This window comes from Syzygium oleosum, unplaced genomic scaffold (genome assembly GCF_021117445.2).
Source record: "Syzygium oleosum isolate NSW1041296 unplaced genomic scaffold, Sole_v2.1 Sole_v2.31, whole genome shotgun sequence".
NCBI classification, from domain to species: domain Eukaryota; kingdom Viridiplantae; phylum Streptophyta; class Magnoliopsida; order Myrtales; family Myrtaceae; genus Syzygium; species Syzygium oleosum.
Window position 1 is genome coordinate 2595691 of NW_026607515.1, and position 26713 is coordinate 2622403.

Genomic DNA, 26713 nt, shown 5'->3' on the forward strand with positions numbered 1-26713 from the left:
TACTGATTTTTCTCAATGCGCAACCAGTTTATTTGGTTTTGTTAAATGACTAACTTTTCTTATCTCTACAAAAAATAATGACTTCTCTTGTCTTTAGCAAAAAATTTTATATATTTTTTCTACCAACACCTTAAATTTACCGACTATTATATGAAAGAGAAAATGGCACCACCGGTCCTTGAACTTTTACTAGATATTCAATCTAGTCCCTGAAAAACAAAATTTCAATGTTGTCCTTTTAAAATTGATGCAATGTGATCCTTCCATTAAACGGATTAACAGAAATTGATGATGTGGCATTTGAGGCAACCGCCCGTTAAGTATCCAAGTTGCCATCCAACTTGTCAATTGAACGGTCCGGAAAAATTGATGAATCCCTTAAATTAGAGATGGTAATTTCATATTAGATTTGGTAAGAAATGACTCAATTGGACCAAATGTATCAAGTTTTACAACTTAAATGCACGAAATAAAAATTTTAAAAATTAAGTGCATGACATTGACAAGTTTTAGGACTTGCCTTATTATTATACCAGGGAAAGTAAACTTGGCAAGTAATACAAAACTAGTTGGTAACTTAATTGAAGAAAGGTTGGTAGGTCATTCTAAGCAAGACTAGTAATTTCTAAAAAGATTAGGTACATATAAGGCGTTGCTAAAAATTGCAACTAAACATTTGTAAAAGATAAGAAAGTTGCCAAATTAAGTAAACCGAATAAGTATCATTTAAATAATTCAAATAAGAGTTGGTTACTCAATAGTATGAGGCAATTTAATGGAAAAAATTGGTAAATCACACAACTTTAGGTTTAAAATCTCTAAAAAAAAAAAAGGAGCTAGCAAATGTAAGGGGTTGCTAATCAAGGCATATCAAGTTGGTAATTCAATATAAAAGTTGGTAAATCAAAAAAAAAAAGTTAAACGTTGGTAAATAAGTCAAATGAAAGTTGATAATCCAAAACTAGTTAGTAATTCAATCTAACCAAAGTTTGTAAGTCACCCTAATTTAAATTGGTAATTTCAGATTTAACTCAAATTGTCAGTAAGTTATGAAAATAAAATTTGGTAAATTAATACAAAATGTGATCGTTTTTAAGCTATAAAAAAATGGTAATTCTATAGAAGTGTCTGTGATTTACCAATAAATTGCCTAGTAAAAAGTCACCAATCATTTTTTTTAATAATTCCTTGACACTTATTGGCACTAATTGAAATTTATCTGCACGACAAAAATCCGTATTTTTGGCAGAGAATAATAGAATTTTGCGAGTTATTTTAGTTTGGTAATTCTATAGAAGTGTCTGTGATTTACCAATAAATTGCTTAGTAAAAAGTCACCAATCATTTTTTTTAATAATTCCTTGACACTTATTGGCACTAATTGAAATTTATCTGCACGACAAAAATCCGTATTTTTGGCACGGAATAATAGAATTTTGCGAGTTATTTTAGTTTATTAACCTCACCGATTTCCCTCTACAACTGATCCCTTAAAGCGTGTTTCTGACCATATTGCAAGGCATTGCCCTTTCCTTTCATTCGTTCATCATCTCAACTGATATTCTCATTTTTCACTTTTACTAAGAAAGGTAATGTGGACGACATGCACGCACATGAAATTTACAATGTTTGAATGGAAATGATTTACAGGCTCAAGTATTCAACGATCAGATACAGCAGTTACAAGCAAAGGTAAGTGGAGGAATATGATGAATGCATGTCTAATGTCAACCGGCATTGTTAAATTCCTGGTTATATAAATCTAACAACTTTGCTTGGTGTAATTCAGGAGAGGTCTCTAAAAGAAGAGAATGCAAAGCTTCTTGCAAAGGTGAACCCTCTCTCTCATCTATGCTTTTATGGCCTTCCTATTACTTGCCATACATCATCACTCTTATGTGCATAAATTAACCACTTTCCTCTATCTTACCTACAACGGAATCTCTCAATGAATTCCATGTATGATCTAGCAGTGTAGTTTTATGATCTACTAAGACCAGAGAGAGGTCTTCAATGATTGAGAATGTTTTTTGCCCTAATGTTCTAATAGGCTTGTGTACTGAAGAAGCTTGTTGCTTTTATCCATCAAACCGATATTTGTAGATTATGTGCTGCACAGTTTATGTACTGGTTAAATGTGCTGGTCATTAACTACTGGGGTTTGCCCTAGTGGCCACCCTTCTTACTCGGGAAGGGAGAGGTGGGAAGCTTGATTCCCCACTTTCTCAGGGGGGCTAAGGGTGGGGACATTTAATTTCAAATGTAGATTTCGACTCTACACCTGCAAAGAGGCAGGGCAAAAATCTGAGAGTGAGTTGAGAGTTAGAGTAGGACAAACAAAAAAAATGTGAGGGTCATCAGTTTGTCTTGCTCTCTATTAGTCCTGGTGTTAAAACCTTTAAAAAGTACCGCAACATGATCAGTTTTGAGATATGCCTAATTTATGGGTTCGGTACCAGTAATTATATTGAACCTTTTTTTATCTGTGAGAAGTTTCTTTTTTGATAGCATAAGTTAGAATGAGCAGATACGTTGAACATCACGAAAGAATACTATGATCTTGAGACTGTTTGATCTGCTCAAAAAGCAATTACAAGCACTAAGCTACGAATCCATGTTGAGAAAATTACCACCACATTGAGAAATTTACTGTCAAAAGATACAATTCTACAAATCTTTTTTACAAGGGACCATAGACAAACTCAAATCTCTCAGTGTTCTTCTATGGTCTCGTACTTGATCTGTTAAGAAAGTGATTGACTCCATACTAGAAGTTACTAATACAAATTTACTAACTCATGTTGAGAAAATTACTGTTGAGGAAATTACAATCATGAGATACAATTGTGTATGGGACTGTAGACGGACCCAAATTTCTGTGTTTCTATGATCCCATGAGAATTACTTGATTTGCTTGGAAAGTTCCTGACTTGATAAGAAAAGTTACTAGCACTAAGTTACTGACCCCCATTGTGAAATACCACTATGTTGAGATATATTGTGTTTTCCAACCCGGGACTATAGACAGATCCAAAGTTCATAGTGATCACATTGGCGTACCTAATCACTTTTCGAGCTTCCTCATTTTTTTGTCTTTCTCGAGAACGGAAGAGAGAACCACTTATGGTGTTAGCTGTAGGGAAATATTGAAATTTCCCAATGAAAATATCGGAATGTTAGTACTTACTAATACGGTAATAAAAATTAGTTGCACAGTGTCTCTGAGTAATTAATGGAAAACTACGACCCAACTTACTATCATCGGGTTGAAACTCTGTTCTTCTCACATGGGATTGTAGAAGGACTGAAAGTTCCTGTGTCTTTGTATGATCTTGTAACCATTGGTTGATCTGTTTAGAAAATACTAACTCGATGACAAAAACTACTAGCCTTGAAATACCAACCCATGGTGACAAAATTACAAAAACATAGAGGATATCATGAGATACTAGTCTGTACTTTAAACATGGACTCTAGGTGGAACAAAAGGTCGGAGTCATGTCTGGTGTAGCTAACCACTATTAGAGTTTGTTTTTCCACGGCAACGTAGGAGATAACATCGTCTAGAGTTAGATGTTGGGAAAAATCGAATTTCCCAGTGACTATCGATAGATCCGGGTGCGTAGACAGATGCTTGCATCACCTAATATAGATACACTGAGAGGCTTGTTTAATGCCAGCAAATCTGAAGTTGGGCTTCATCTTTTTTTCCCATTTTATTTCTGTGAAGGTTTCTAGGTCCCCCATCATCACTCAATTGCATTTGTATATCGTTAATCTAACAGAGCGTTGTGCATTCCTTTTCTTTTCCAATTTCAGCACCATGCAAATTCTTGGCAGTTGTCGGCTCACCCGGGAGCAGCAGCAATGCATAGCCGGAGCAGCCGGAGTACAGATGTCGAGACCGAGTTGTTCATCGGATTGCCCAAGTTAAACTGATTCGGCCATCACCTGACACGAGGCTAATAATCGCTGCACGATAGGATATAATAAGAATCACAGCAATATCACTAAGGGGTATCTTTACTCAGCTGGATTCACCTTCTAGTTCATGGGTTCGTGTAAGTATTAGACAGTCATTTGAAAAGGCTCAGTTGTCTTGACTCAGTGATACCTGTCCATTGTCGCTCGGTAACCCGAGTGTATGGTAAATATGTCTCTCTTGTTACTCTCCACCAAATCGTCTACTTCGTCCAGCTCCGTTTTCTGAACCTATGGAATTGGATTTGCCCCGGAAGAAGCATGATCATAAGCCAAAATCAACTACTGTTTTGTGTGGATAATAAAAAAATTTCCAGGTAGAGACTTTTTCCGGGCACGAAAGATCTGAATGAATATTTGGCAAACCAGGAACGATATGCAGCCCAGCGCGATGGCTCGAACGAAGCTAGTCAATCATCATAAACAACATTTCAGAAGCACTTCCTTCCTGCCGGTCTCTTAAGAGTGTCTAGTGCACATGCTTGGATACTATTAAGTATTATGATCCGAAGCTTTACCAAATGAAGACAATGAACAGATAAAAAGATACAAACTTCACAGTTCCACATTCCTCATCATTCTACCATTTTACAGGCCATTACAATATCTCCAGTACACATGCTTAGTCGATCTCTAGAAGGACAAACTATGACACCTTGGATTTAATTTACTGAGACGCCTTTTGACATAATGACAAGCTTTTCTTTGAAACTCCGAAGTTAAGCAGCGAGCACAAGCTAAAGCACTACCGGGATGGGTAACTTTCTAAGAAAGTGCCTACCTGCACGCCAAAGGACAAAACCGTGAGGCTCGGTATGAGACGGGCAAAAGCGTCTCTTAAGAGTGTCTAGTGCACATGCTTGGATACTATTAAGTATTATGATCCAAGCTTTACCAAATGAAGACAATGAACAGATAAAAGATACAAACTTCACAGTTCCACATTCCTCATCATTCTACCATTTTACAGGCCATTACAATATCTCCTGTACACATGCTTAGTCGATCTCTAGAAGGACAAACTATGACACCTTGGATTTAATTTACCGAGACGCCTTTTGACATAATGACAAGCTTTGCTTTGAAACTCCCAAGTTAAGCAGCGAGCCCAAGCTAAAGCACTATCGAGATGGGTAACTTCCTAAGAAAGTGCTTATCTGTACGTCAAAGGACAAAATCGTGAGGCTCGGTATGAGACGGGCAAAAGCGGATAATACCTCAAATGAGTTAATCCAGAAATGTCACACAAACTCTATAAATTGATACAGTTTACAACACAGACAGATGAACCTTAAGCATGGAGTTCTTAGCCTCGTGACACTTTGGAGTAAATTTTTCCATGTCCGTCTTTTACAATGGCATTTTATGCAAAATCCTTTGGTAAGTTTTACTTCTTTATGTTTTATTCTCGCGATGGGGAGTGGGAGTGTCGGACAAAGTGAGTGGCTGGTGGGACCCACGAAGAGGTGAGAGAAAATCAAAGAAAGTTAGATAATGAGACCTATATATATATACGGCAGTAAAATGGGAAAGTAAATAAAACAAATAAAAATTGTTTAATTAAATTTAAAGTAAATTCTAAGTGAAACCTAAGTGATAAGTGCGATTATTTTAGCAGCATTGAAACCTTGTCCAAATAATGAATCGTTATTTTAAATTGTTCCTATTGAATAGAATTGGAAAAGTACACAAATTAAACAACATCTTATTTTAGCAGTGCGTAAAATATTGTAAGAGTAGAAAAAGTTAGGAAAAAGCATAGGTTTATTTTAATGCACCTATCTGATGATTTATGGACAAAGCATAGAAATCTTGGCGCCAGCGAGCACCCAAAGGCCACCGTTAATCTCTCTCTTTTTTATTTTTTTTTCTTTTTGAATCTCTGCATCAGACCCAAGATGATATGCGAGAATATATCTATCGTCCATATCTTATAAGAGAATTATTTTTCCAATTGTATTAAAATTAGAAAAGCATCTATGTTTTGTTAACCGAAAGGAACAAGTCAATGTAGTAGGAGAAATGCAAGGCACAGAAGGAAAGTGAAAGGGTCAATTTGAAACAACCGAAATGCATGAAATAATATTTTATGCCATGAAAACGAAAAGTTTATCTTTTCGTAATAGAGTGTCTTTGGTCTGATTTTAATGATAATAGTAGCAGTGGCAATGCCCCGGGTGATGTTCTAAGAGGATAAGACTTTTTTTTATAATAAAAAGTTATCCAAATTATTTTAATTAAAAACAAACAAATATCACATACAGTTTTTAACTCAATGATTGAATATTCAACTGGAAGTACAAAAGGTATGGCATTTGCATACCAACTGAGAATGCTCGGATGGGTAAAATGTTGCAACGAAATCTTCTGAGCATAAGAAAAGAATAGCAAAGTTAAAAACTGGGCATCTGTCAAGTTCTACCATCCACATCGAAGCCCGCCCCCGTCCAACCGGGACCGGGATGCCCTCTACCCTTGTTGGGAACAGCCCCGATTCCCTTCCCTCTTCCATGGAACTGGACCTTCTTTCTCCCTCTTTCTTCTCCTCCATCGGCAGATGGCTGTTGGCTCGGGCCGTTCCCGCTATTTCCTCGGTCGGTTGAGTTGTCGACTGCTTGACCTGCTCCCGATGCGTGAGGAACTGAGGGGGCAGGAGCATCGGCACCGGTGCCACTCGGAGCAGCCTGCACACGTTTCCCGACCCATACACACCCGGAAGCAAAGCAGCCTTTAATTACATGCTGTGTATGAATATTATGCAAGTGCCTATATCTACGGATAAATACCGAATGAATTCCATAGGGATTTTGTAACCAATTGAATTCTAGATGGGTCTCCTGTTTAATTGAATCACAACTAGTGTACGATATACTATTGCCACAAGAACGCTTCAATGCTAAGTCAGGCTCTCTCTCTTCCGGATTCTTGAGGGCTCGACCTCCTTATTTTGCAACCACAAATAGAGCATAAAACCAAGCAAACGCAACAATCCCCGAGGTCAGAGCATTAATGGGGAACCAGGTTCGGACAGATCATGGCTGCTAATACCACGGCATGCATACATAGATAGGATATCTACAGTATGAAAGAGCTAGAAGCAGGAAGAGCTCCATATTCACAAGATAAGAGATGGATGATTGCTAGTTTATGCTATCATCCCGCCATTATCTTTTAATCTAAGTATGCAATCCATCTTAATAGCAGTAACATTTACTAGAGGTAAAGATTAAGAGACATTCCGCTACTATCTACCAGATGAAACATAAACCTCAACGACAAAGGCAGATGCGTACCTGAGGACTAGATACTGACGTCCTGCTTGGGTTCAGAGCTGAAAGTCGTCTCTTCAGTTCTTCTAGTCTATTGAACTGAGAGGTGCTGCTTTCTTGGACCTATCAAGTGCAACAGTGTCTAAGACAACTGCATGCAACATGGCATTATGTGCACCCAATCAGTTAGAGATAGGTACCAGATTCGATAAGTCATCACATAGCTTCTGCTTCACTGCTTCCTCGTCCTTCAGAGCCTTGGATGCCTCCTCCCATACCTGATACATATGATAAGCAGCTATCACGTGTGAGTCGAGGAAATCGGACAAAGACAAATGAAAATCCTCTCACCCCCCAAGTGAAGAGAGTGACATTAAACAGGACATCCCTCTTGGTTGTCTATTCACTTCCTCAGTTAGAATTAGCCAAAATAAGCCTCTATCACTGGGGTAGATACTGACCATGCCACGGGATGCTTACGATCGGGGCCAAATTTATTCATGGCACGTTTAGAATTGAGAATATCTTTCGGGTCTAATAAGGGAAAAGCGCACATTGCAGGAAGACGAGGCTAGGAGATGCTAGAAGCAATTCCTCCATTCGCATTTACGGCCGAGATAACAAAGATATGCCCAGACGCATCACGAGGGAAGGCCCAGGAACCGGTATGAACATGGTCAGAGATAATAACTAAAAAGCAACAAACCTTGCGCGCTTCTTCTTCCTTCAGCTTCGCAACTCGAATTCTCTCAGTCGACGCTTCAATCTTCTTTCTCAGATGTTCAAGTGCTTAACACATGCACAAAAGCAGGCAAGACTGTACGCATCAGCGAGAAAAACAGAGAGGCGGCAAAAGCACAAAACAGGAAACACATGGAGGGCAAAACGATCGCCCGCCCCAGCAGTCAGCACACATGACACCCACTCACCTGCCTTTTTCGGTCCGGCAGTGAGCTTCATCTCCATCGACAGACCCGCCAGCTCCCGCTCGACATCGCGAATCTTAGAGTAGTTCTCTTCTATGTATCTAAAAGCACAGAAAGTCAACGAGCATCATCAGATCTGGGATGCGACGACTGTCACAGCACCGAGGAGAGGCTCAAATCGACGCCAGCGCAAGCGAGTACTGCCAGATTTCCAGAGCATTCGTTTTTTTTAACGGAGGATCAAGGCGCTCAATCGCACATCAATCGAGGAGCGCCATTATCGTCCAGATTCAAATCACCAAAAAGAATCGAGCCAATGCACGACCTAAGAGCGAGTGGGATTACTGCTACGAATCGGCAATGCACGAAAGGGAAATGCAGGAGCAAATGCAAATCCATCAGGCTATCGGAGAGATTGAGAAAGAGAGAGTAAGAGAGAGAGAGAGAGAGTTACTTCTTCAATTGAAGCTGCTCTTCCTCGATTATCTGTCAAGAGGAGGGAGAAGGAAGAAGGAAGAATCGCATCAACAACATCCATCGCCCGTTCAAAGATCGAGAGACCGAGAGGAGAACAGAACAGAACCGAACCTTCTCGGTGTAGGCGATGACGGGAGCTTCCCTCGGGAGGCCGTCGGGCCCGATCTCGGGCAGCAGAGAAGGATGCGTCGCCATTGCCGTCGCAGAGAAGACAGAGAGAGCGAGCGTAGCCGCGCGCGCGCGCCCCCGGACGCACGCAACCACGGCGGTCGTCTTCCTCCTCCTCCGACGATCCAAACGGACGAGTCGGGTCAGATCAAGCGGCGCGTCGCGCGATCGCCACCGGCGGCCGGAGGCGGCGTCGGAGCGCAGAGAATCCGAAATCCGGAGGCGAACGTCGCGATCGTTCCGATTCCTTCGTCTCTCCGTGACTGCAAAAACGCGGAGGTCCTCGCCGGTTTTTCCGGTTTTTCTAAACCCGGTTCGGCGTGCCGACTCCGTTCCTCGACCTCAACCTCAACCAGCAGTTGAAGCTAGGATCACGTGCGCCCCGCGCGGTGAGTCCCCACCTAGTCGGACGGCCGTGATGCTTCGACCAAAAAAATAAAAAATCGGACGGCTGTGATCGTATCGTGTCCATCTATTCAAGGTGATGGAGCGTAGGAGCCAACATAGGTTCGCTCACGGCGTAGACCGAGCATGTAATTCCGTAGAATCGAAGGAACCAAATTACCGCTAACCCCATTTCAAATACGCCGTCGCAACGTCAAAGAAACGAATCAACCGAAAGTGAGATTTTTTTAAAAAAATTCAAATGTAAAGTTAGTGACGATATCACGTGAGTGATAGGAGCCGATGTAGGGTGTTTGATTATCGTTCCGAACCAATTTGAACTCAATGAGAGAAAAAAGAGGAAACATATATTCTACTCTAAGGAAAGAAGAGTGAGATCCAACGAATCTTGCCTCGGACATTCCCGGTGTGTGAAAAGTAGGCATGCACTTGCCGATTGGATCATTAACTTACGATCGAAAAAATCAGTTCAATCAAAGATGTCACGTTGTGAAGTGATTTGACGAATAAATCTTTACGCTTTTAGTATTTTTAGTTTTGGCCTAATATATATTAATACGAGGGATAATGGCACAAATAATTCATGAATTTTGATCCAATATGCAATATCATCTCCGAACTATTAGTAAAATGTTCAATACAAACCTTTCGCTTGTGTCATTTTCACATAATTTAGAGACTAAATTGAAAATTACCGCTAGTTCAGAGATACATTGAGCAAATTAAAAGTTCAAAGACGAAATTGCACATCGGATCAAAGTTTTGGGACCACTATTGAACAAATTAGAAGTTCAAGAACAGCAATATATATCGGGCGAAAATTTAGAGCCCATTCATGTCATTTTCTCTAATTTCAATGTCATGCCTCCTCGATGTTAGTGAAGCGCACATGAGAAAGCATGGGGGATCGGAGAAAGCAACGCAGACGACTTGCTCAAAGCATGCATTGCTTGATGGGGGTGGTCTGCTTTTACCATTGAGGCAGCTCTACGCTACGTATACACTGGACAATCGATTTGTGACTTGCTTTTTCAGGACATTTCCAAAGTCGGGGTTCTCGTCCATTGCCTAACATTGCTGAGAACAATTCATCAAAAACTCACAATCTGGCTAATCACTAGCTATGATGTTCCTTGGTGGGTGTTCTCGAAAGCGATTGCTAGGAAGGATCGATTGCTTTTACTTCTGACACGCGGCCGAGGCCGATGCTGAGATGATTCGACCATAAACATCGGCCTCTAACGTGAAATTTCTAAGGATCTGATCGGTCCTCGACCTCACCATGGACTTGTACAACAAATGCAAAGATTGGTTTTTGACATGACAATTTATGGGTCCTCTCCTTAGTCTATACAGGCGTTTCTCAGTTATCAAAGAGTTGAACAATCCCCCCCACGTTCAAGTCTGGCTGAACAATGGGGGATGTATGTGTATATTGCAGATGAGAACTCCTTTCCCAATCTTCTGATTGTCTTTGCTTCCTAGTTTCGCTAGCAAACCGGGGAACAACAATCGAGCAGAAAAGTGCGAGTTAGGGATAAACTAGAGGAGCCGGGTGGTGCTCGGTTTTGGTCGTGATGTGACGAAGTTCGACTAATTTGCTTTCCGCAAGAATGAAAAGGATGGCATGTGTCCCCAGTTAGGGATCAGTTCTACAGATGCCATAACCATATTGATCAAATAAACTGTCGTGTTCAAACAACAAGAGAACGAACCGCCGGAGCTGAAACACGCCGCTTAAAGCATGACCATGAGCACATTCCGGTTTATTCTATACCACTGAGTTCTGATTGATTGGAATTTTCCCTGTTATAGTAATTTTTGAATTCATGCCTTGGGCTTTGCCCCACCATCGTTCATGCAAACGGTGTCCAAACTGAAAGTTTGTACGGAAAATCTGCCAGAAGAATTACAAAGTATACTGTCTTCATCCCTTCCAGCATCCTATTAAGGGTGAAAATTTCCTGCTAAGTGCCTAGGCAAGCATCTCTAGCCACGAAAGTTGGATCTAAGAAGATTCAATATGGCAACGATTAATTTCAAAAAAGATATTAACAACTGTGATTAGATAGGCTAAGCACTTCAGTTCTAGAACCCGGGGTAAAAGAAAAAGAGAACCAGAAATCAGAGAAATGAAATGTGCGGTGGGATTTTACCTCAAAGAGTAAACTTGAATTACACAAGCTTGGAAAGAGGTTTGAAAACTAAGCAAGTTCAACTTTTATCTCCATGTTCATTATGAAGCACTCTTAGCTTGTTGGAATTCCAAAACAGCCTCTTTCGTTGGCAGTGCAGGGATTGCTCCACTTTTTGTCACAGTGATGGCACCACAGACATTTGCAAGGTATAGAGCTTCTCTCAATCTCGTCTCATCCTGCCTCGAGAACCGGAACAAGGGAATTAGAGGCTGAGCTGAAGCTAAGGCTAGTATAGCTAAACCTTGTCATGCAGGAAAGGCTATTGCTTAAGTAGTGTGATTCCCCGATGAAGCAGTAGAATTCTTATGTTTTCAGACCACTTCAGACAACATGCAAAGAAATGTGTTAATTCTCTCAGAAGTAAGCACTACAATACCTTGTACAGGTTGGGGTCAGAAGCTAAGCAGTACAACAATCCACCTACAAATGCATCTCCTGCACCAGTTGTGTCCACTGGATTAACCGTAACACCGCCCACTCTGCCTTTGAAGTCCTGCCAGACCGTTATTGAATTGAATTTCCTTATCAGTGAACCATACAGCCAATGAAAAAAAAAACCATACAGCCAATGCGCAATAAACTAGAACGCCAGAAAAGAAAAACATGCAAATCAATCAGTATTTGGCAAACTCATATCACTTTCTAGAAGCACCAATAACTGCCCCTGACACTGGACAGACTTTGTCTCAACTGCCTCTGGCTTCAGACTTAACAAAAAAATTTATCTGGAATGTCTATCAATTCAGACCCTATGATTAAAGTTTGTGAAGTGCACTAAGGATATTTACCTCTGCTTCTGAACAAAATTAAGAAATGAATGAATAACCGAGAATCCGATGCTTCTGCTTCTCATGGTACACTTGAGGGACAAACAAGAACATGAACAGATAAACATTTTTGGAAGCTTGCCTTAGTGAAATATCTGCAGCCCTCAGAGCCTTCAGTTACCAAAAGAAGCTTGAGGTTAGGATGAAAGAGCTTCTCTAACACCACATTATCATCATTATGATCATCGCTTCCTGTCAGGAATGTAATTTCTTCTTCACTTATCTGCCAGTCATTTCATAAATCAACATGAGCACCATACAGGGGAAACATGATCAGTTCTGCTCTCACAGACTCTGCTCTGTGAAACTGACCCGTTGTGCTTTAATAACTAAAGTAAAAATCTACAAACATGTAGACATTTCTGTATTTTAGATAAAGGGTGCACCTTAATTATGTCAGCTTGATCCCATATGCTCATTATTTCCGTCCGAGCAAACTCTGCTGATGGCCATAGGGGCAATCTCAAATTTGGATCATAAGAGAGTAGGCTTCCTGACCTTTTGGCAATTTCCATTGCAGCAATATGAGTTGACCGGCACGGCTCCTCAATCAAACTAATAGAACCATAGTGAAATATTGCTGCCTGTAACCACCCACTTTAGGATGGACAAATCTTATGACTACATTTAGCAGGAAGTAAAAAGAGATGAGGTACCTTCTCAATGAGGCTCATGTCAAGTTCTGACTCACGCAAAAGCATATCAGCACTTGGATGACGAAAAAACAAGAATTCACGCTCTCCATCTGCTCTCAGTGTTACAAAAGCCAATGCGGTTTTTGCATTTTGGTCAAAACGCATTCCAGAATCGTCAACGTTATTTTGCTTCAAGATGTTAGCCAGCATGTGCCCAAACTCATCATCACCCACCTGTTACACTAACATCAACTCAGATTTATTGTGGTTGCTACCGAAAGGCATAGTTGAAACTTAAAGCTCATGCTGTTGAATAAAAGACAGTCCGTCACACAGCAGTCGAACCCAATCAAAGCTACTCAGAGATAAATCTAAGTGCAGAATGCTAACAAATTACATGATCCAAAAAGAACAACAGTAGAAATATTAAACTGCACCTTTCCGATAAAGGCTGAAGAGCCTCCTAGCCTTGATATGCCAACAGCCACATTAGCTGGAGCACCGCCAGGAGCTTTCTCAAATGCTGGTGCATCGGCTAGGGAAACTTCACCAACAGTTGGAACGAAGTCAATCAACATTTCACCAAAGCATAGGACGAGTGAATTGTTATCTCTAGACTCTCTGTCGGTAAGGAAGGATTTATTGCCATCATCACCTACAACAATTTCATGGCTTGAGATCAATAAAATCAGAATTGAAAGGATGTCATATGCAGTGATAATTCCGAAAGGAAAATTCTTATATGCGAACTGCATTATGTTGCAATCGGGAAAGGCAGTCAAGGTTTTGGACATGATTTCAGAATATCCAAGCTCGGGTGGTGGATTTATTCATTCATTAAGGCCACAGTGCAACTATCTGTCATAGCCCATCCTCCGCCTGCCAAAAGGTTTCGGGTGTCTGAATAGCACTTTCACAATATGAACAATCCAACCATGAAACTGGACTTGTCCAAATATTCCAATCACTTAGTATCCTAGAATGGTTTCTGTAACATCCCGGGTCTACACTGTGTAATATTGTTCGCTTTGAGTCCACTGACCCTCACGGCTTTAAAACACGTTACACGGTATAGGCCACCCAAGCCTTATTAACTAGCCCGGAACTTCCCCCTAGGCGATGTGGGACAAGAGAGGTACCCCACTTCGCTGCGCACGTCCGGGGTAGTGGCGCGGATGCACCGCCATCCCTCCTCCCTGCACTCCGCCGCTTGGCTTGGGCCGTCACAGTTTCACTCGGGATCACTGCACTCCACCCAACCTTTGTCCATTTTCCTTAGACATTGCATCACGAGAAGCCCTTGAGCTGATACTTCCACGATGACCGTTTACTTAGCTCGAAACGAAACATGTGTGGGTTGTTGAACAAGAAACTGAATATTCAATACCAAAGAGAAGCTCCACCGAAAAAGATAGCAATCATCGGTGATCTTCACAACAGAACACATCCCAAAACCGATGAGGCAATGAGGAAAACTCCATGAAAAAGCATGATATATACCAGTGAAGACACCCATGAACTCGGTGCAGCAAAGAAACAAATTTGAGCTCGGGCCCGTCATTGGCACGATGACAAGAAGCGACCGAATCAATCTCGTGGCTCGACGAAGAAATCAGGGCCTCGCAATGCCTAACAATGCAGAGACGTGAGTATAGTTGCAAACACGACTAACCCAGAAGACGCTTTCGTAGCGATCTCTCGGGAGTTGTAGGAAGAAGAAGAACAGATGGGATGAACGAAAATGGGTGGTTCCGATGTTAAAGGATCGTCCCGAGTTTGACGATGGATCAAATGGATGGAGAGAGAGCCTGTGGTGTTGAAGCTCCAGAGCAGCAAAAGCGCGAAGTCTCATGCATACGAGCCAAGTGTCCTTTGCTGTCTTTTTCATCACTTGTAAAAAAACTCTTTTTTTTTTTACTTTTCCATCAAAATTTAACATATATTGTAATAATAGAAATATGAAAAATCATATTCAATATATATATCGACACACGAGTGTTGTGAAAATTCATTCCAATTATTCTTAAATTCGTAATTTTATATATATATATATATATATATATATATATATATATATATTCCTTGGATGTCTTACGACCTTATTTATTAGAATGTACGAAATGAGATAATGAAAAACGGAAATGACGATATGTCCCTAGCCTTTTCTTGATTCGATGAACTGTGAATTGCGATAATCGAGCAATTCCATTTCGTCCCTTTTCAAATCTTGAAGGATCCATTCATTAGACATTTCTTACTAAAATCAGGAAAAAACAAGATTGAATTTTATTTATCTAGACGATAATGAAGCATAGCGTACCTTCATAGATGGTGTTAGAACTGTAACATGTCTGTAATCGAAATTTTTTTTTAAGTTGTAATGCATGGCATATCAAGTCCTGACGATGCATGTGAATTGGAGATGAATGATGTTAGGATCGGCTCTTGAAGAATTCAATATAAGCTTTGAGCCAAAAGCAATAATTTCACACATCCTTGCTTTGGCTTCCTGCTAGTTCTCTTGTAAAATCAATTACTAGTTTTCTAGCCACATGCACCAATGTTCCCTTGTGGAAAATTACTAAGCTATCTTCCTCTCTTTTTTTTTTTTTTTGGGAGAGTAGAAAGTCAAAGAGTTTATTAACACGAATCTAAAAGCTATATGAAACATAAAGTGTGTTCGGTAAACTGGATATAATTTCGAATATGATAGCCTTTTTATCCTATTATTAGGTATTTGGTGCAACGTGAAATCCGGAATTGTCTGGATAAAATAATCATATCTAGGGATGAGATAGATTCTGATAGGATTAAAAATTTAATTGAAAAAAATAGCGGGCTCCTTGTCTTGTTGCACACCATAGGCACCGCCATAAACACCATTGGTGACCCTAGCGTGGTGGTCGTGACTCTCGAGTGACTACCATGCGATCTGTGTCTCCCGAGACTCAACCTTGGACCACTGCAAGGTGGTAAACAACCCAATAAAATCTTCCGCTTCGCCCCACAATCAAATAACTACAAGGCAAAAGTGGCCTCGAGAAAGTCCGCATTCACTAGCATACCAAGTCACACATACAGGGTACTCGAAACTTGATAGTTGTCATGCGAATTATCGACAGGAATGTGATTCACTTGAAGATTTAAATAAAAGAATCGAATAACTTCAACTCAAAAGAGAGCGAGAGACAGAAAAAGCACTCTTCTTTAAATCTCTCGTGACCTTTTTCGTTGGCGCGGTGAACAAGTAACCTCGGCCGGATTAAAGATAAGCACCATATTAACCGTAATTAAAATTCAGCACTAAAAAAGAAGAAGAAGAAGAAGAAGAACATCTTCTAACAAGGCCCGTCGTTTGCGGAAATATTCTCCGGAAAATATTTTCCGGGTTAGTGTTCGGGGGCGGAAAACGTTTCGTGAGAAAATATTTTCCTTCCCTCAAAATAACCTAGTTACGAAAATGACTTCGTTCTTCAAAAGCGGAAATCATTTTCCGAGCTTCTTCTTCTTCTTCTTCACTAAGGTCAGCGAAAATATTTTCCAAAACTTTTCTATTGATCGCGAACACGAAAATTATGTTTAAAATATTTTCAGAAATGTTCCAAAAATATTTTCAAAGGAAAATATTTTCGCCAAACGAACTGCTAAGTTAAAGATAAGGGTAGCACCACACGAGATTAGATCGCATGAAACGATGATCATTACAAGTACGAACGAACTCTTCGAGTAAGACAAGGACTCGTCCCTTCAAGTTCTTGGGTTTTCGTACGATAAAGATGACATCTTGCAGCTCATTGCATGTTTGCTTTAGCCCCGTCGAAAGAAGACGCCCGCGAATCGAGAAAAACGAGAGGCGGTCGCACAAGTGTGCGAACGAGAGGCGATCCCTCGTGCAAAAAGATCGAGAAGCTTGAGGATGAGATAAGCCCAATCTCTCTCTGCTGTCTCTCTCTCTCTCTCTCTCTGCTGTCTCTCTCTGCATAGTCCACGGATTTCATCACTTCTCCCACTGGTGTCAGAACCCTCTCTCTCTCTCTCTCTCTCCTCTGGGATCTTTCCTTCCAGATCCTCCCCATTCTTTAACACTCTCTCTGCATAGTCCCAATACCCTTTTTAGCTCTCTCTGTCTCTCCGTGTCGCTCACGGTCACACACTCTTCAAGAAGGTAAAGAGTACAGAGGACGAAAGCCACCCAAGAATGGCCCTCTCTTTGAAGCCTCACACCCGTCACCTTCCCTACTCCTCCTGCGCCAAGACTGCGCACCCCTCGAGCTCGAACGCCGGCAATGCCGCCTTCCCTCCAATCCCCTCGTCTCTCTCTGTCCTGTCTTCCGCCGCGACCCGGCTCGTCGCCGCCAAGTCTGCTTTGACCAGGGCGTCGCGGATTCCTTTCGTGGTCCGAGCGTCGTCCTCTTCTTCTGCCGCCGCCATTGCTGAGCCCGAAGGCATCAAGGTCTGTCCTTTTTCTGTTTCTTGCTCGAAAGTTGACGCTTTTAGCTTGGATTTCTCAATCGTTCGGAAAAGGGTCGGTTCGCCTGGCGTGAGATTTTTCTCCGTTGCGCTATTTGGCGACGGGTTGAGAGTTCATGACGGGTGATGCGTCTGCATAGTCACTGAAATTGAAATTTTCAGCGTTTCTATGTTTAGCCGTGTTCTAATGCAGAGGTGCTTATACTTTTGATGTTGTAATCGATCAGATTAATTCAGTTCCCACGAAGCCGATCGAGGGCCAAAAGACCGGAACCAGTGGTCTTCGGAAGAAGGTGGATTCTTCTCTTCTTCTTCTTTTTTTTCTTTCTGTTTCTGTTGTACCAATTGCTATATTTGCTGTTTACATGGATGTTCCTGTTCTTGTTTTATGTGAATGATAGTGAAATTAGACGGTGTGACTCTATTTCTTGTTCCTTTTAATATCTGAGTGCAATGTTTAATCTAAACAAGGATAATAGGTGACTATAATTGATCATTTACGCATGGTATATGTTTAAGGTCTCTAAATGATCTATTTTCTCTTGATAGAGTTCCTACTAGAATAAGAAAAAAAGTGGAGTTGGTTTTAGTTTAATTGACTCCTCCTTGATTGCCTTGCAGGTTAAAGTTTTTATGCAAGAAAATTACCTTGCCAATTGGATCCAGGTGAAATTTTGTTTCATCTTTGTAAAGTCAATGTCTTGGTTGTTCTGTGGGTTGCTCTTACGCCGCGTCATTGGATTGAAGGCACTATTCGATTCATTGCCACCTGAAGATTACAAGAATGCGGTATTAGTATTAGGCGGTGATGGCCGATATTTCAACCGGGAAGCTGCACAGGTGCTTTGACTCATATTCTGAGCATTATTTGTGACAGATATTTCATATTTGCCTTTTAGTTGCTCCTCATGTTTTCAGAAAACTATATCCTTCTTACCGCAGACATTTTAGCCTCCATTTGATATGTTTTGCATGAAATGCAGATAATAATAAAAATTGCAGCTGGAAATGGTGTGGGCAAAATTTTGGTTGGCCAGTAAGTCTCTTAATTCGTACCGAGCATTATATGATTACTATGACAATGAACTCTAATATTCTCCCCCGCAATTATCTCTCTCTTTTTCGGGAAGATTCCATCGCAGCAGAAATGAACGTAAGAATGGTTATTTTTTAGGAATAAGTGTACTAGAAGTCCTAAAACTTGTCACGAAAGTGCAATTGAGTCATACAACTTTCAAAAGTGCAATCAAGTCCTAAAGTTTGTCAAGTTAGTGCAATTAAGTATTTTCATTAATTCCATCCAACTTGACTATCGGAAAATGCTAACAAATTTTAGGACTTGATTGCATCAACTTGACAAGTTTTAGGACTTGATTACATTTTTTGAAAGTTTTAGGACTCAATTGCACTTTTGTGACAAGTTTTAAGACTTGATTGTACTTTTGAAAGTTTTAGGACTCGATGGCACTTTCGTGACAAATTTTAGGACTTCCAATGCACTTATCCCTATTTTTTTTTTATTAGGGTTTTAAATTTCATCTAACAAAATCCATTGCCTTAACAGGCTGCTCTGTTCTAATATCTTCTCGGTCATGAACTTCCTAAGAAGGCTCTGGTTTTCTGTTATTGCAGTTTAAACTGTACTAGCTATTGTTTCTGAGCTAGGGATTGACTCATCCTTTTTACTAACATGAAATTTTGCATTGCCTTTATTTTGAAATAACTATACCATACCCTTCTGTTTGTGGCAAATGGAGGACTAACGTGCTTGATCTGTCATGATTTTCAGCTTCTTTTGCCCAAAACTTAGGTTATAAAGAAGTAGTAAGCTACCTTGGACCCTTGGCTATAACTTGGACTTCTTTCTGCTCGCTTTCTCTGTGTCTCTCTGTTTATCTTGCCAATGTACCTTTTTTCTGAAAAGAAATTGTTTATGGTACTTAATGATACCTTCCACCAACCCAGGGACGGCATTATGTCAACGCCTGCTGTTTCTGCTGTAATACGAAAGAGGAAGGTGATCATATCTTAGGCTTCCTCTGGGCTTTCACTTTCTTGGTCTTTGATTCCAAGTTTCTTTTATATGAATGGGGCTCCTGAAATATCTGACTTTGGCAGGCCAACGGTGGATTTATAATGAGTGCCAGTCATAATCCAGGCGGGCCTGAATGTGACTGGGGCATCAAGGTGATTCTTAAATCTATTGATGAGTGATGCTCTAAGAGTGCTAATCTTCACGACCGGACAAAATTCATCTCAAATTCTCTGACTGTGCATCTTCATAGACAACCTGACAAAATTCATCTCTGTAAATCTTCAGTGGTAGATATTGTATGATAGTTAGGCTAATGATCACCCAGACAGTGTTGTTATCTAGTGCCGTCAAGTCATCTCTCATTGATATTTCCCTTCTTGCTCTCCAAAATTGCCAGTTTAATTACAACAGTGGACAACCTGCACCTGAGTCGATTACGGACAAGATATACGGAAACACACTTTCTGTAAGTATCATGAGTTATCAGTTTGGACGGTACCCATTGTTTATCATTCTTCCTTCAACCTCTTTACCGAATTAGCGCATGACTTTATGACATACAGGTTGATCTATACAGTTGCTTATTATCTTGTGCGTTCTTTTCCAGTAGTCAGTTTATGTTCTTTTCATGTTAAACAATATTGATTCTCCTTTGACCGTCAAAAGTATGCATGGACTATGTCCCTTGGATGAAATATGTTATATTACACAGTTTCAAGGGCCAAGATGCATGTTCAAAATTTGTAAAACTGTGTAGATAGAATTTTACTTTTTGCTTAATCTTAATCTTGTGGAGGACGCACTTTGAAGTTTTTATAACCCTAAACACTTGAAAGTTTTACCCATATACAAATGTTGACGTGTAGAATCACATATACTTCTCCATAGTTTTTTGAAATTGAGATAATATTTTAAACTATGGAGGGGAAACATAAAAGTGAAGTGCCTTTTAAGTAAACTTAATTCTAAGCAAGCAAGCCCTAAACTTCTCAATTCTTGAGTCATCTACTAACTGTCTATTTTTTGTGGACCTGCTTTCCCCTTGTTTTTACTTTCTAGAATATGATGAATTACTACTAGGAGAGCACCTTAAAGAACTTGTGAAAATAGATGCAGGCTCTTAATTGCAAGTTGGGACCATGGTGTTGGCAGTAGGTTAAAATTTGACATCGAATGGTTGAAATGCTTGTTGGAGGTACATGTTAGCGCTCTTTTGACACAATCAGGCTAGTTTCTCCATGGTACAGTCAAACTCCAAAAGGAATTTCATTGAATCTTATGCACAACTAGCACACGTGCAGCTACTAAGATTTTCATACTTCAGTTTCCAAGTAAATTACTGTGCAATTTATTGTTAGAAAAAAAAATTCTTCTGCGCCTTCATCTTGTGAATTATTAATAACGTGAATCCTATTAAAGTTTAGGATCTCTATGAAATCATGTCGGCAAAAGTAGTTGTAATGTAGACTATTTACGCAAGTTTGCGCAGTATATAATCTATCTCAGGCAGCATCTATTTGGGCATAATGGAATCTGCACCTTGTCATCAATTTCAGATATCTGAAATTAAAATGGCAGACATTCCGGATGTAGACCTTTCTCGGCTTGGAACTATGAAATTTGGAAATTTTAGTGTGGAAGTGGTTGATCCAGTTTCTGATTATCTTGAGCTTATGGAGGTATGGACAAAAGTTGGCTTAATACATAAAGAAATAGTTCTTGTTGACACTACATTGTCATTTCTGCGGTGCTTTTTGCAGAACGTATTTGACTTTCAACTGATAAAAACTCTTCTGTCACGCCCAGATTTCCGGTATGGATATGTCTATACATCTTCTGTGAAGTTTGTTAATTACTCTTCCTCTTTCATTGAGTTTGTAAGGTTGTTGAAGCCATTTGACTATGTTATCTTTCATTAACGATCTTTCTGCAAGTTTACATCTGGCCAATGCAGATTTGGTTGACAGGAATTACACAATTGGAGTGCAATCATAATCTATAGGGAATGAGAATTGTGATCCCGTTTATAAGTCGAAATGGAGTGAAGGAGCTATTAATCCAGAATAATATTATTCAAGTAGTTTGCAAAATGTTCTTCAAACCTGTGGTCATCTGAAAGTTTGTTAGAAATATCTGACGCTTGCCAAACCAGTAGCTCTATAGAATTACCAAAAGTCTTTATTCTTACTTGCATACATTCAAAGTGAAATCAAAAGAAGTGCCTGTCCTTGCTTGCATTGGTTTCGTCATCTCATGGTATTAATCCAACACTCTATCATTTAATTAACTTTAAAGGGGACTTCAAATCCCGAAAGTTATACTGTAGTTCGAGAGAAAAAGACAGGAAAAATAAATAAGTAAAATGAGGCTACAGTTGTACAAGATAAAAAGGAGCATCTTTCTCTGTCTAAAGAAGGTTCAATGCCTCCATCACTAATGGAGACTGATAAGAGACTCTACGTCTCTTAGTTGGACTGTAGTAAAAATGGAAACTGAGACGAGTGTGAAGTGAGAGGCGTGCCATTTTACCATTCCTCGCAATACCCCACTATTCCCACCTCATGCACGGATATGATACTGAGATATGTCAGTGAGAATCTTATTTGCATAGCTGTTACTGGTATGCTCATTCTTTCCCCGTGGCCAACATATGAAGGAATAGCTATAGCGTTCCCATTGTATGGCTTTTATTCCACAAATGTTAGTATAAAGTGTCAAAGACCAAAAGATCAGTCTATGCCAGGCTTTTAATTGTTTCAGTTGCAGAACTGCACGGTCTACACATTAATATGTACGGAGGATCTTGTTTAAAGTAGCAGACTCATACATTTCGCATCATGAAGCGGCAAAATAACCCTTTGCTATGTCAGAGACGTATGTGTTGTACATATTTCTTAGGAGTGCATCCTTCCAGATTTAGGAGTGTGATAACTAAATTTCTTTTGATATTGGTGGCTTCATCTTTGCCATACTCTCTTTTATCCCTGTTTTCTTTCTGAAACTTATGTTAATACTGATGTATGGATATGTTCATACTTCTCAGTACTGTAGATATCTAACATGCATGAACATGGTATAGATGTGCAGCATCAAATTATTTCATATCTTTTTTTACTTTTTAGGTTTATATTTGATGCTATGCATGCAGTTACGGGTGCTTATGCAAAGCCCATCTTTGTGGACAAGCTAGGCGCTAGCCTGGTATGTGGTTTACATAAGTTGGTAATTGACTGTGTCATTAGATTGAAGTACTTAATTGCCCCTTCAAGTCTCTGAAGATACCTTGTTTTCTTTTCATGAAGGATTCAATTTTAAATGGAGTTCCTTTAGAAGATTTTGGCCATGGTCATCCTGACCCTAATCTCACGTAAGAAGCAATATTAACAAGGAAATCATCCTCATGTAATATTTGATAAAAGTAATGTCCCAACTGTGCAGATATGCTGAAGATTTGGTGGATATTATGTACGGTGAGAATGCACCTGATTTTGGAGCTGCAAGTGATGGTATGTTAAATGATTGGTGATTTATGTTCATCAATTTGGTATGATGATATATGCCTATGGATTAGGTTTTTAATTAGTTGGATGTAATAGATCCGGTCTTATTCAAGGTTTGGTCTTAAAATGGAAAGGGGAATTCTTCCTTATTTTTGAATGTATAGTTCTGAAAACTTTTGTTTTAATATCATGTATTTGCATGCGTATTTTAGGTTTATATACCAAAATATTGTTATCTTGTTGACATAGGTTTTGGTAATGTTATGTTGCAATATTACTATGCGCTTTTATCATTGTACAGGAGATGGGGACAGGAATATGATTCTTGGTCAAGGTTTTTTCGTTACTCCTTCAGACTCCGTGGCAATTATTGCTGCCTATGCTCAACAGTCAATTCCATACTTTCGGAGTGGTCCTAAGGTTCTGTTTTCACTTGTCTTGACTTATTCTATACTGAAGTCCCCCACCTCCCAAAAGAGAAAGGACAGCTCTAGTAATTTAATTCTTGTGTGATAATGCAGGGACTTGCTCGATCAATGCCTACAAGCGGTGCGCTTGATCGGGTTGCACAAAAGTTGAATCTTCCTTTTTTTGAGGTCTAAATTTTGGAAACACTAGTGCCCTTGCTATAGTTATGTATATAATGTTTAGTGTATTACCCCCAAATGAACCTCCCTTCACACTTCCAGGTTCCGACAGGTTGGAAATTCTTTGGAAATCTAATGGACGCAGGGAAGTTGTCTATTTGTGGAGAAGAGAGTTTTGGAACAGGTTCAGATCATATACGTGAGAAGGATGGTATATGGTAATGCTTCCCTTTTGTTGTGTAGATGTTCATATTGCGTGTTATAGTTACCTAGTGACAGCTTTAATTTTTCAATGGTTTGGCCCTTTAATTGATTTTCCTTCTGTTCTCTTTGCTGCTTATTCAGTTGGTCTTGTGCTCCTCATCTTCTTGTTCAACCTTGTTTAGTCTTCTCTCTCCTGTCCTTATTCGTATTTTGACACCTCTAACTTGGACGTGAACTTCTAAATTGGTGGTTGTGGTGCATTTTCCGTAATAGTGTATTCATCAAATGCTAAGGATGGTGGTGACCCTACTTTGTTTGTGCGAACTAGGAAACAGGGGAAGCTGAGAGTTAGTCCTGACCCAATGAGTTCTAACCAAGTTGGAAATATCTTAGATAAAATAAAAATGTCTCTAGTCTGCTTGACTTTGACTATAGATGTAGGTTTGCCTTATTTGAGCCAAATAAGATATGACCGTATGATGGTGCCAATATAAGCCCCAATTTAATAGCCACAAACCAATCAAGGAGTATAACGACTTGGCTGTCCATTCATCATGGTTGAGTTTCTTCCTTTTTGCATCTAATGAAACAGCGCAGTGAATCTTTGGTAATTGGCCTCTCTGAGTAGAATCTTCAGACAATTGCACAAAAATTCATCGTCTTAGCAATGGTAACATTTGTTCCATTTCTCTGTCAATTCTCATGGGTCCAACAGGTGTTTGGTGTGCAAGTTCCTTTTGATTGCTAAACACTTGTTTTGTTCCCAAGGGAAAGAGTAGGATGGCAACAGACATGAATACTGTTGTGCAGATTTCTTCATTGATTCAGTTCTGAGATTTCTCCATGGACGAGCCTCTAGCTGCTGTTGAATTTAGAAACATATGTTTTTCACCTTTAATTGGAAGTACTACCCTCAAAATTACTTTTAGACCTCCCTTATAGCGACTTTATCCTTGTATGAGTGTGTGCTCTTTGTTGACGGCTGTTTGTTTTTAGGGCTGTCATTTGTTCGTCAATTTAGAATATCATGAACAATCTCGTGCATTCAAATTCTTTATATAGGGCTGTATTGGCTTGGCTTTCTATACTCGCATACTGGAACAAAGACAAAAAACCAGGGGAGCAGTTGGTTTCTGTCTCTGATATAGCAAAGGAACATTGGGCTACTTACGGAAGAAATTTCTTTTCTAGATATGACTATGAGGTATGCACCAAAGGAGCTTTAGCACTTCTGGTTCTCTTCTTGACACTTTGATTGTTCAAAAGTTCCAAGACTTGGTACATTGCCGAGGCTTGTGTAAGAGCTTCAAGTTCTTGATAGATTTTGCAATATTCAGGAGTGTGAATCTGAAGGAGCCAACAAAATGGTACAATACCTTAGGGATTTAATCTCTAAAAGTAAAAAGGGTGAAAAGTATGGTATGATCTCCAACTAACATAATCTTTCAGGATACTTCCTCAAAATTAGTGCTAAAAAAGCTCGTCTCATTATAGGTGATTACGTCCTTCAGTTTGCAGATGACTTCACCTACACTGATCCAGTGAGTTCAGCATCTTAATAATATGATTTACCTGGTTGTGACTTTTTATTAAATGATAATCTCAAACTGTCTAATTCTGATTTTTAAAGACTTAGATTTTCTTACAAATTGTGTAGGTGGATGGCAGTGTTGTATCTAAGCAAGGTGTACGTTTTGTCTTCATGGATGGATCAAGGATCATATATCGTTTATCAGTATGGAGTCACCCACATTGCTGCTTTCATCTTTCACATAAAAAGTGGACAATCTGGAACAATTGACATACAATCTATTTATATTTACAAATTTTCAGGGAACTGGGTCAGCAGGTGCAACAGTTAGGATTTACATAGAGCAGTTCGAGTCGGATGCCTCAAAACATGATGTGGATGCCCAGATTGCATTGAAACCACTAATTGGTAGATTGACTATTCCACTCCCTATGGTTTTTTACTATCCTTGGGATTTCTTTAACCCTATTATGCTTTATTTTGTCATCTTTGCTAGATCTGGCCTTATCCATATCGAAGCTTAAGGAGTTTACCGGAAGGGAAAAGCCTACAGTCATCACATAAGCTAGACGCTTGCGCTAATTTCCACCTCAAGTCATCTCAAACATGAGCGGGCAATCACTCATTTTTGGAGCGACGTCTGAAGCATGCTCTGTCTCTGCCATTTGGAGTTCATAGAAGTGGTCCGGCCGAAAATGAACAGGGAGTAATCCATGTAAAATATATGTATGAAGAAGAGAATTTTCCTTCGCAAACCTGTAATACCTTTTTTCATTATATTCCATTATAGAAAGCAGAAAATGAATTTCGTCTTTGAAACCAAAGGCAAGGTTGGAGAAAAACATCTATGAGACGGTGAGCTGTATGTGTATGTATATTTTTATCTTTCCATTTTGTTCTGTTTTAATTTTCCTTGCCCAGTATTGTCTGATCTTATTTATCCATATCAGTCGACCTTTCTTGAAACGCTATGTTAATCCTCTGGAACTGCATCTCAGATTTTCATGTCCGAGCTTCAATCATGTACAGCCTGCTCAAGATAGGTGTTTGGGCTTATAAAAGCCCCTATGCTTGAAATAAACCGATGGTTTCGGGTTTCTTCATGCCAACAACAGAAAGACTCACTACTTAAAAATCTTTTAATGGAAAGGGAAAGTCTTATGTATCGTTTGCTTTCAGTGATCTGATGAGACAATGCCTCTTGGGGTGCTGATAAGGCTTTACACTTTCATTGTTTGATACTTACAAGGGCAACACATAGTACATAAACACCTGATGTTGTGGATTCTGTGTCTGTTTCTAGTCACTCCCAGGTTGGGCTATTCTACAAGAACTCTCTATGGCACATGGCCATGGTCCCTCCTTGAAGAGACATTTGTGGGTGGTGATTCTTCGTATTTTTATGCCTGATAGAAGCAGAAGTCGTACTTCCTTGTGTAATGGCTAACGTAGACTCCATCAATTCAATAATGATCGAGGCGACCAGCCGGGGCCTCCGAA

The 26713-nt window shown here is 39.8% G+C and overlaps 4 protein-coding genes across 8 annotated transcripts in view; 2 read left to right on the plus strand and 2 right to left on the minus strand.

Annotated features, from left to right (window-relative positions):
• Positions 1 to 4194, plus strand: part of LOC115683091 (MADS-box protein AGL42-like) — an 85037-nt gene extending 80843 nt beyond the window's left edge. The window contains exons 6-8 of one of the 5 annotated variants that reach the window (XM_030607513.2): positions 1651 to 1692; positions 1790 to 1831; positions 3820 to 4194. In XM_030607513.2, coding sequence (XP_030463373.1) covers positions 1651 to 1692; positions 1790 to 1831; positions 3820 to 3939 — 204 coding nt within the window. In that variant the 3' untranslated portion in view covers positions 3940 to 4194. The remainder of the gene's footprint in view (positions 1 to 1650; positions 1693 to 1789; positions 1832 to 3819) is intronic. The other 4 variants (XM_056304115.1, XM_056304108.1, XM_056304113.1 and 1 more) reach the window with 4 other exon arrangements.
• Positions 4195 to 6240: 2046 nt separating this feature from the next.
• Positions 6241 to 9078, minus strand: LOC115683228 (uncharacterized). The gene is made up of 7 exons (XM_056304327.1): positions 8765 to 9078; positions 8631 to 8662; positions 8180 to 8277; positions 7957 to 8039; positions 7451 to 7528; positions 7275 to 7373; positions 6241 to 6665 (listed from the first exon to the last, which is right to left on the minus strand). The coding sequence occupies exons 1-7, from the start codon at positions 8846 to 8848 to the stop codon at positions 6393 to 6395; spliced, it is 747 nt and encodes a 248-aa protein (XP_056160302.1). The 5' UTR covers positions 8849 to 9078; the 3' UTR covers positions 6241 to 6392.
• Positions 9079 to 11350: 2272 nt separating this feature from the next.
• On the minus strand, positions 11351 to 14666 carry LOC115683227 (probable fructokinase-7). The gene is made up of 7 exons (XM_030607691.2): positions 14387 to 14666; positions 13324 to 13541; positions 12908 to 13120; positions 12638 to 12835; positions 12334 to 12474; positions 11801 to 11917; positions 11351 to 11600 (listed from the first exon to the last, which is right to left on the minus strand). The coding sequence occupies exons 1-7, from the start codon at positions 14445 to 14447 to the stop codon at positions 11463 to 11465; spliced, it is 1086 nt and encodes a 361-aa protein (XP_030463551.2). The 5' UTR covers positions 14448 to 14666; the 3' UTR covers positions 11351 to 11462.
• A 2349-nt stretch (positions 14667 to 17015) lies between these two features.
• Positions 17016 to 26120, plus strand: LOC115683189 (phosphoglucomutase, chloroplastic). Its single transcript, XM_030607635.2, has 22 exons — positions 17016 to 17339; positions 17584 to 17649; positions 17978 to 18022; positions 18104 to 18196; positions 18340 to 18392; positions 19322 to 19373; positions 19475 to 19543; positions 19789 to 19857; positions 20948 to 21070; positions 21152 to 21204; positions 22514 to 22592; positions 22694 to 22758; positions 22830 to 22897; positions 23193 to 23311; positions 23413 to 23487; positions 23581 to 23696; positions 24745 to 24886; positions 25020 to 25101; positions 25177 to 25223; positions 25340 to 25417; positions 25516 to 25621; positions 25710 to 26120. Exons 1-22 carry the CDS (start codon positions 17085 to 17087, stop codon positions 25775 to 25777), a joined length of 1923 nt encoding a protein of 640 aa, XP_030463495.2. The 5' UTR covers positions 17016 to 17084; the 3' UTR covers positions 25778 to 26120.
• The last annotated feature ends 593 nt before the right edge of the window (positions 26121 to 26713 follow it).

Coding starts and splice junctions, on each gene's coding strand:
- LOC115683228 (XM_056304327.1), bottom strand. CDS start 8,848: ATGGCGACGCATCCTTCTCTGCTGCCCGAGATCGGGCCCGACGGCCTC. Junction 8,278..8,630: donor GAGCAGCTTCAATTGAAGAA/GTAACTCTCTCT, acceptor CTGTGCTTTTAG/ATACATAGAAGAGAACTACT. Junction 7,529..7,956: donor AGGAAGAAGAAGCGCGCAAG/GTTTGTTGCTTT, acceptor CATATGTATCAG/GTATGGGAGGAGGCATCCAA.
- LOC115683189 (XM_030607635.2), top strand. CDS start 17,085: ATGGCCCTCTCTTTGAAGCCTCACACCCGTCACCTTCCCTACTCCTCC. Junction 18,197..18,339: donor TCAACCGGGAAGCTGCACAG/GTGCTTTGACTC, acceptor CATGAAATGCAG/ATAATAATAAAAATTGCAGC. Junction 24,887..25,019: donor TTTCTAGATATGACTATGAG/GTATGCACCAAA, acceptor TGCAATATTCAG/GAGTGTGAATCTGAAGGAGC.
- LOC115683227 (XM_030607691.2), bottom strand. CDS start 14,447: ATGACGGGCCCGAGCTCAAATTTGTTTCTTTGCTGCACCGAGTTCATG. Junction 11,918..12,333: donor GCTGCAGATATTTCACTAAG/GCAAGCTTCCAA, acceptor ACGGTCTGGCAG/GACTTCAAAGGCAGAGTGGG. Junction 11,601..11,800: donor CTGACCCCAACCTGTACAAG/GTATTGTAGTGC, acceptor TTCTCGAGGCAG/GATGAGACGAGATTGAGAGA.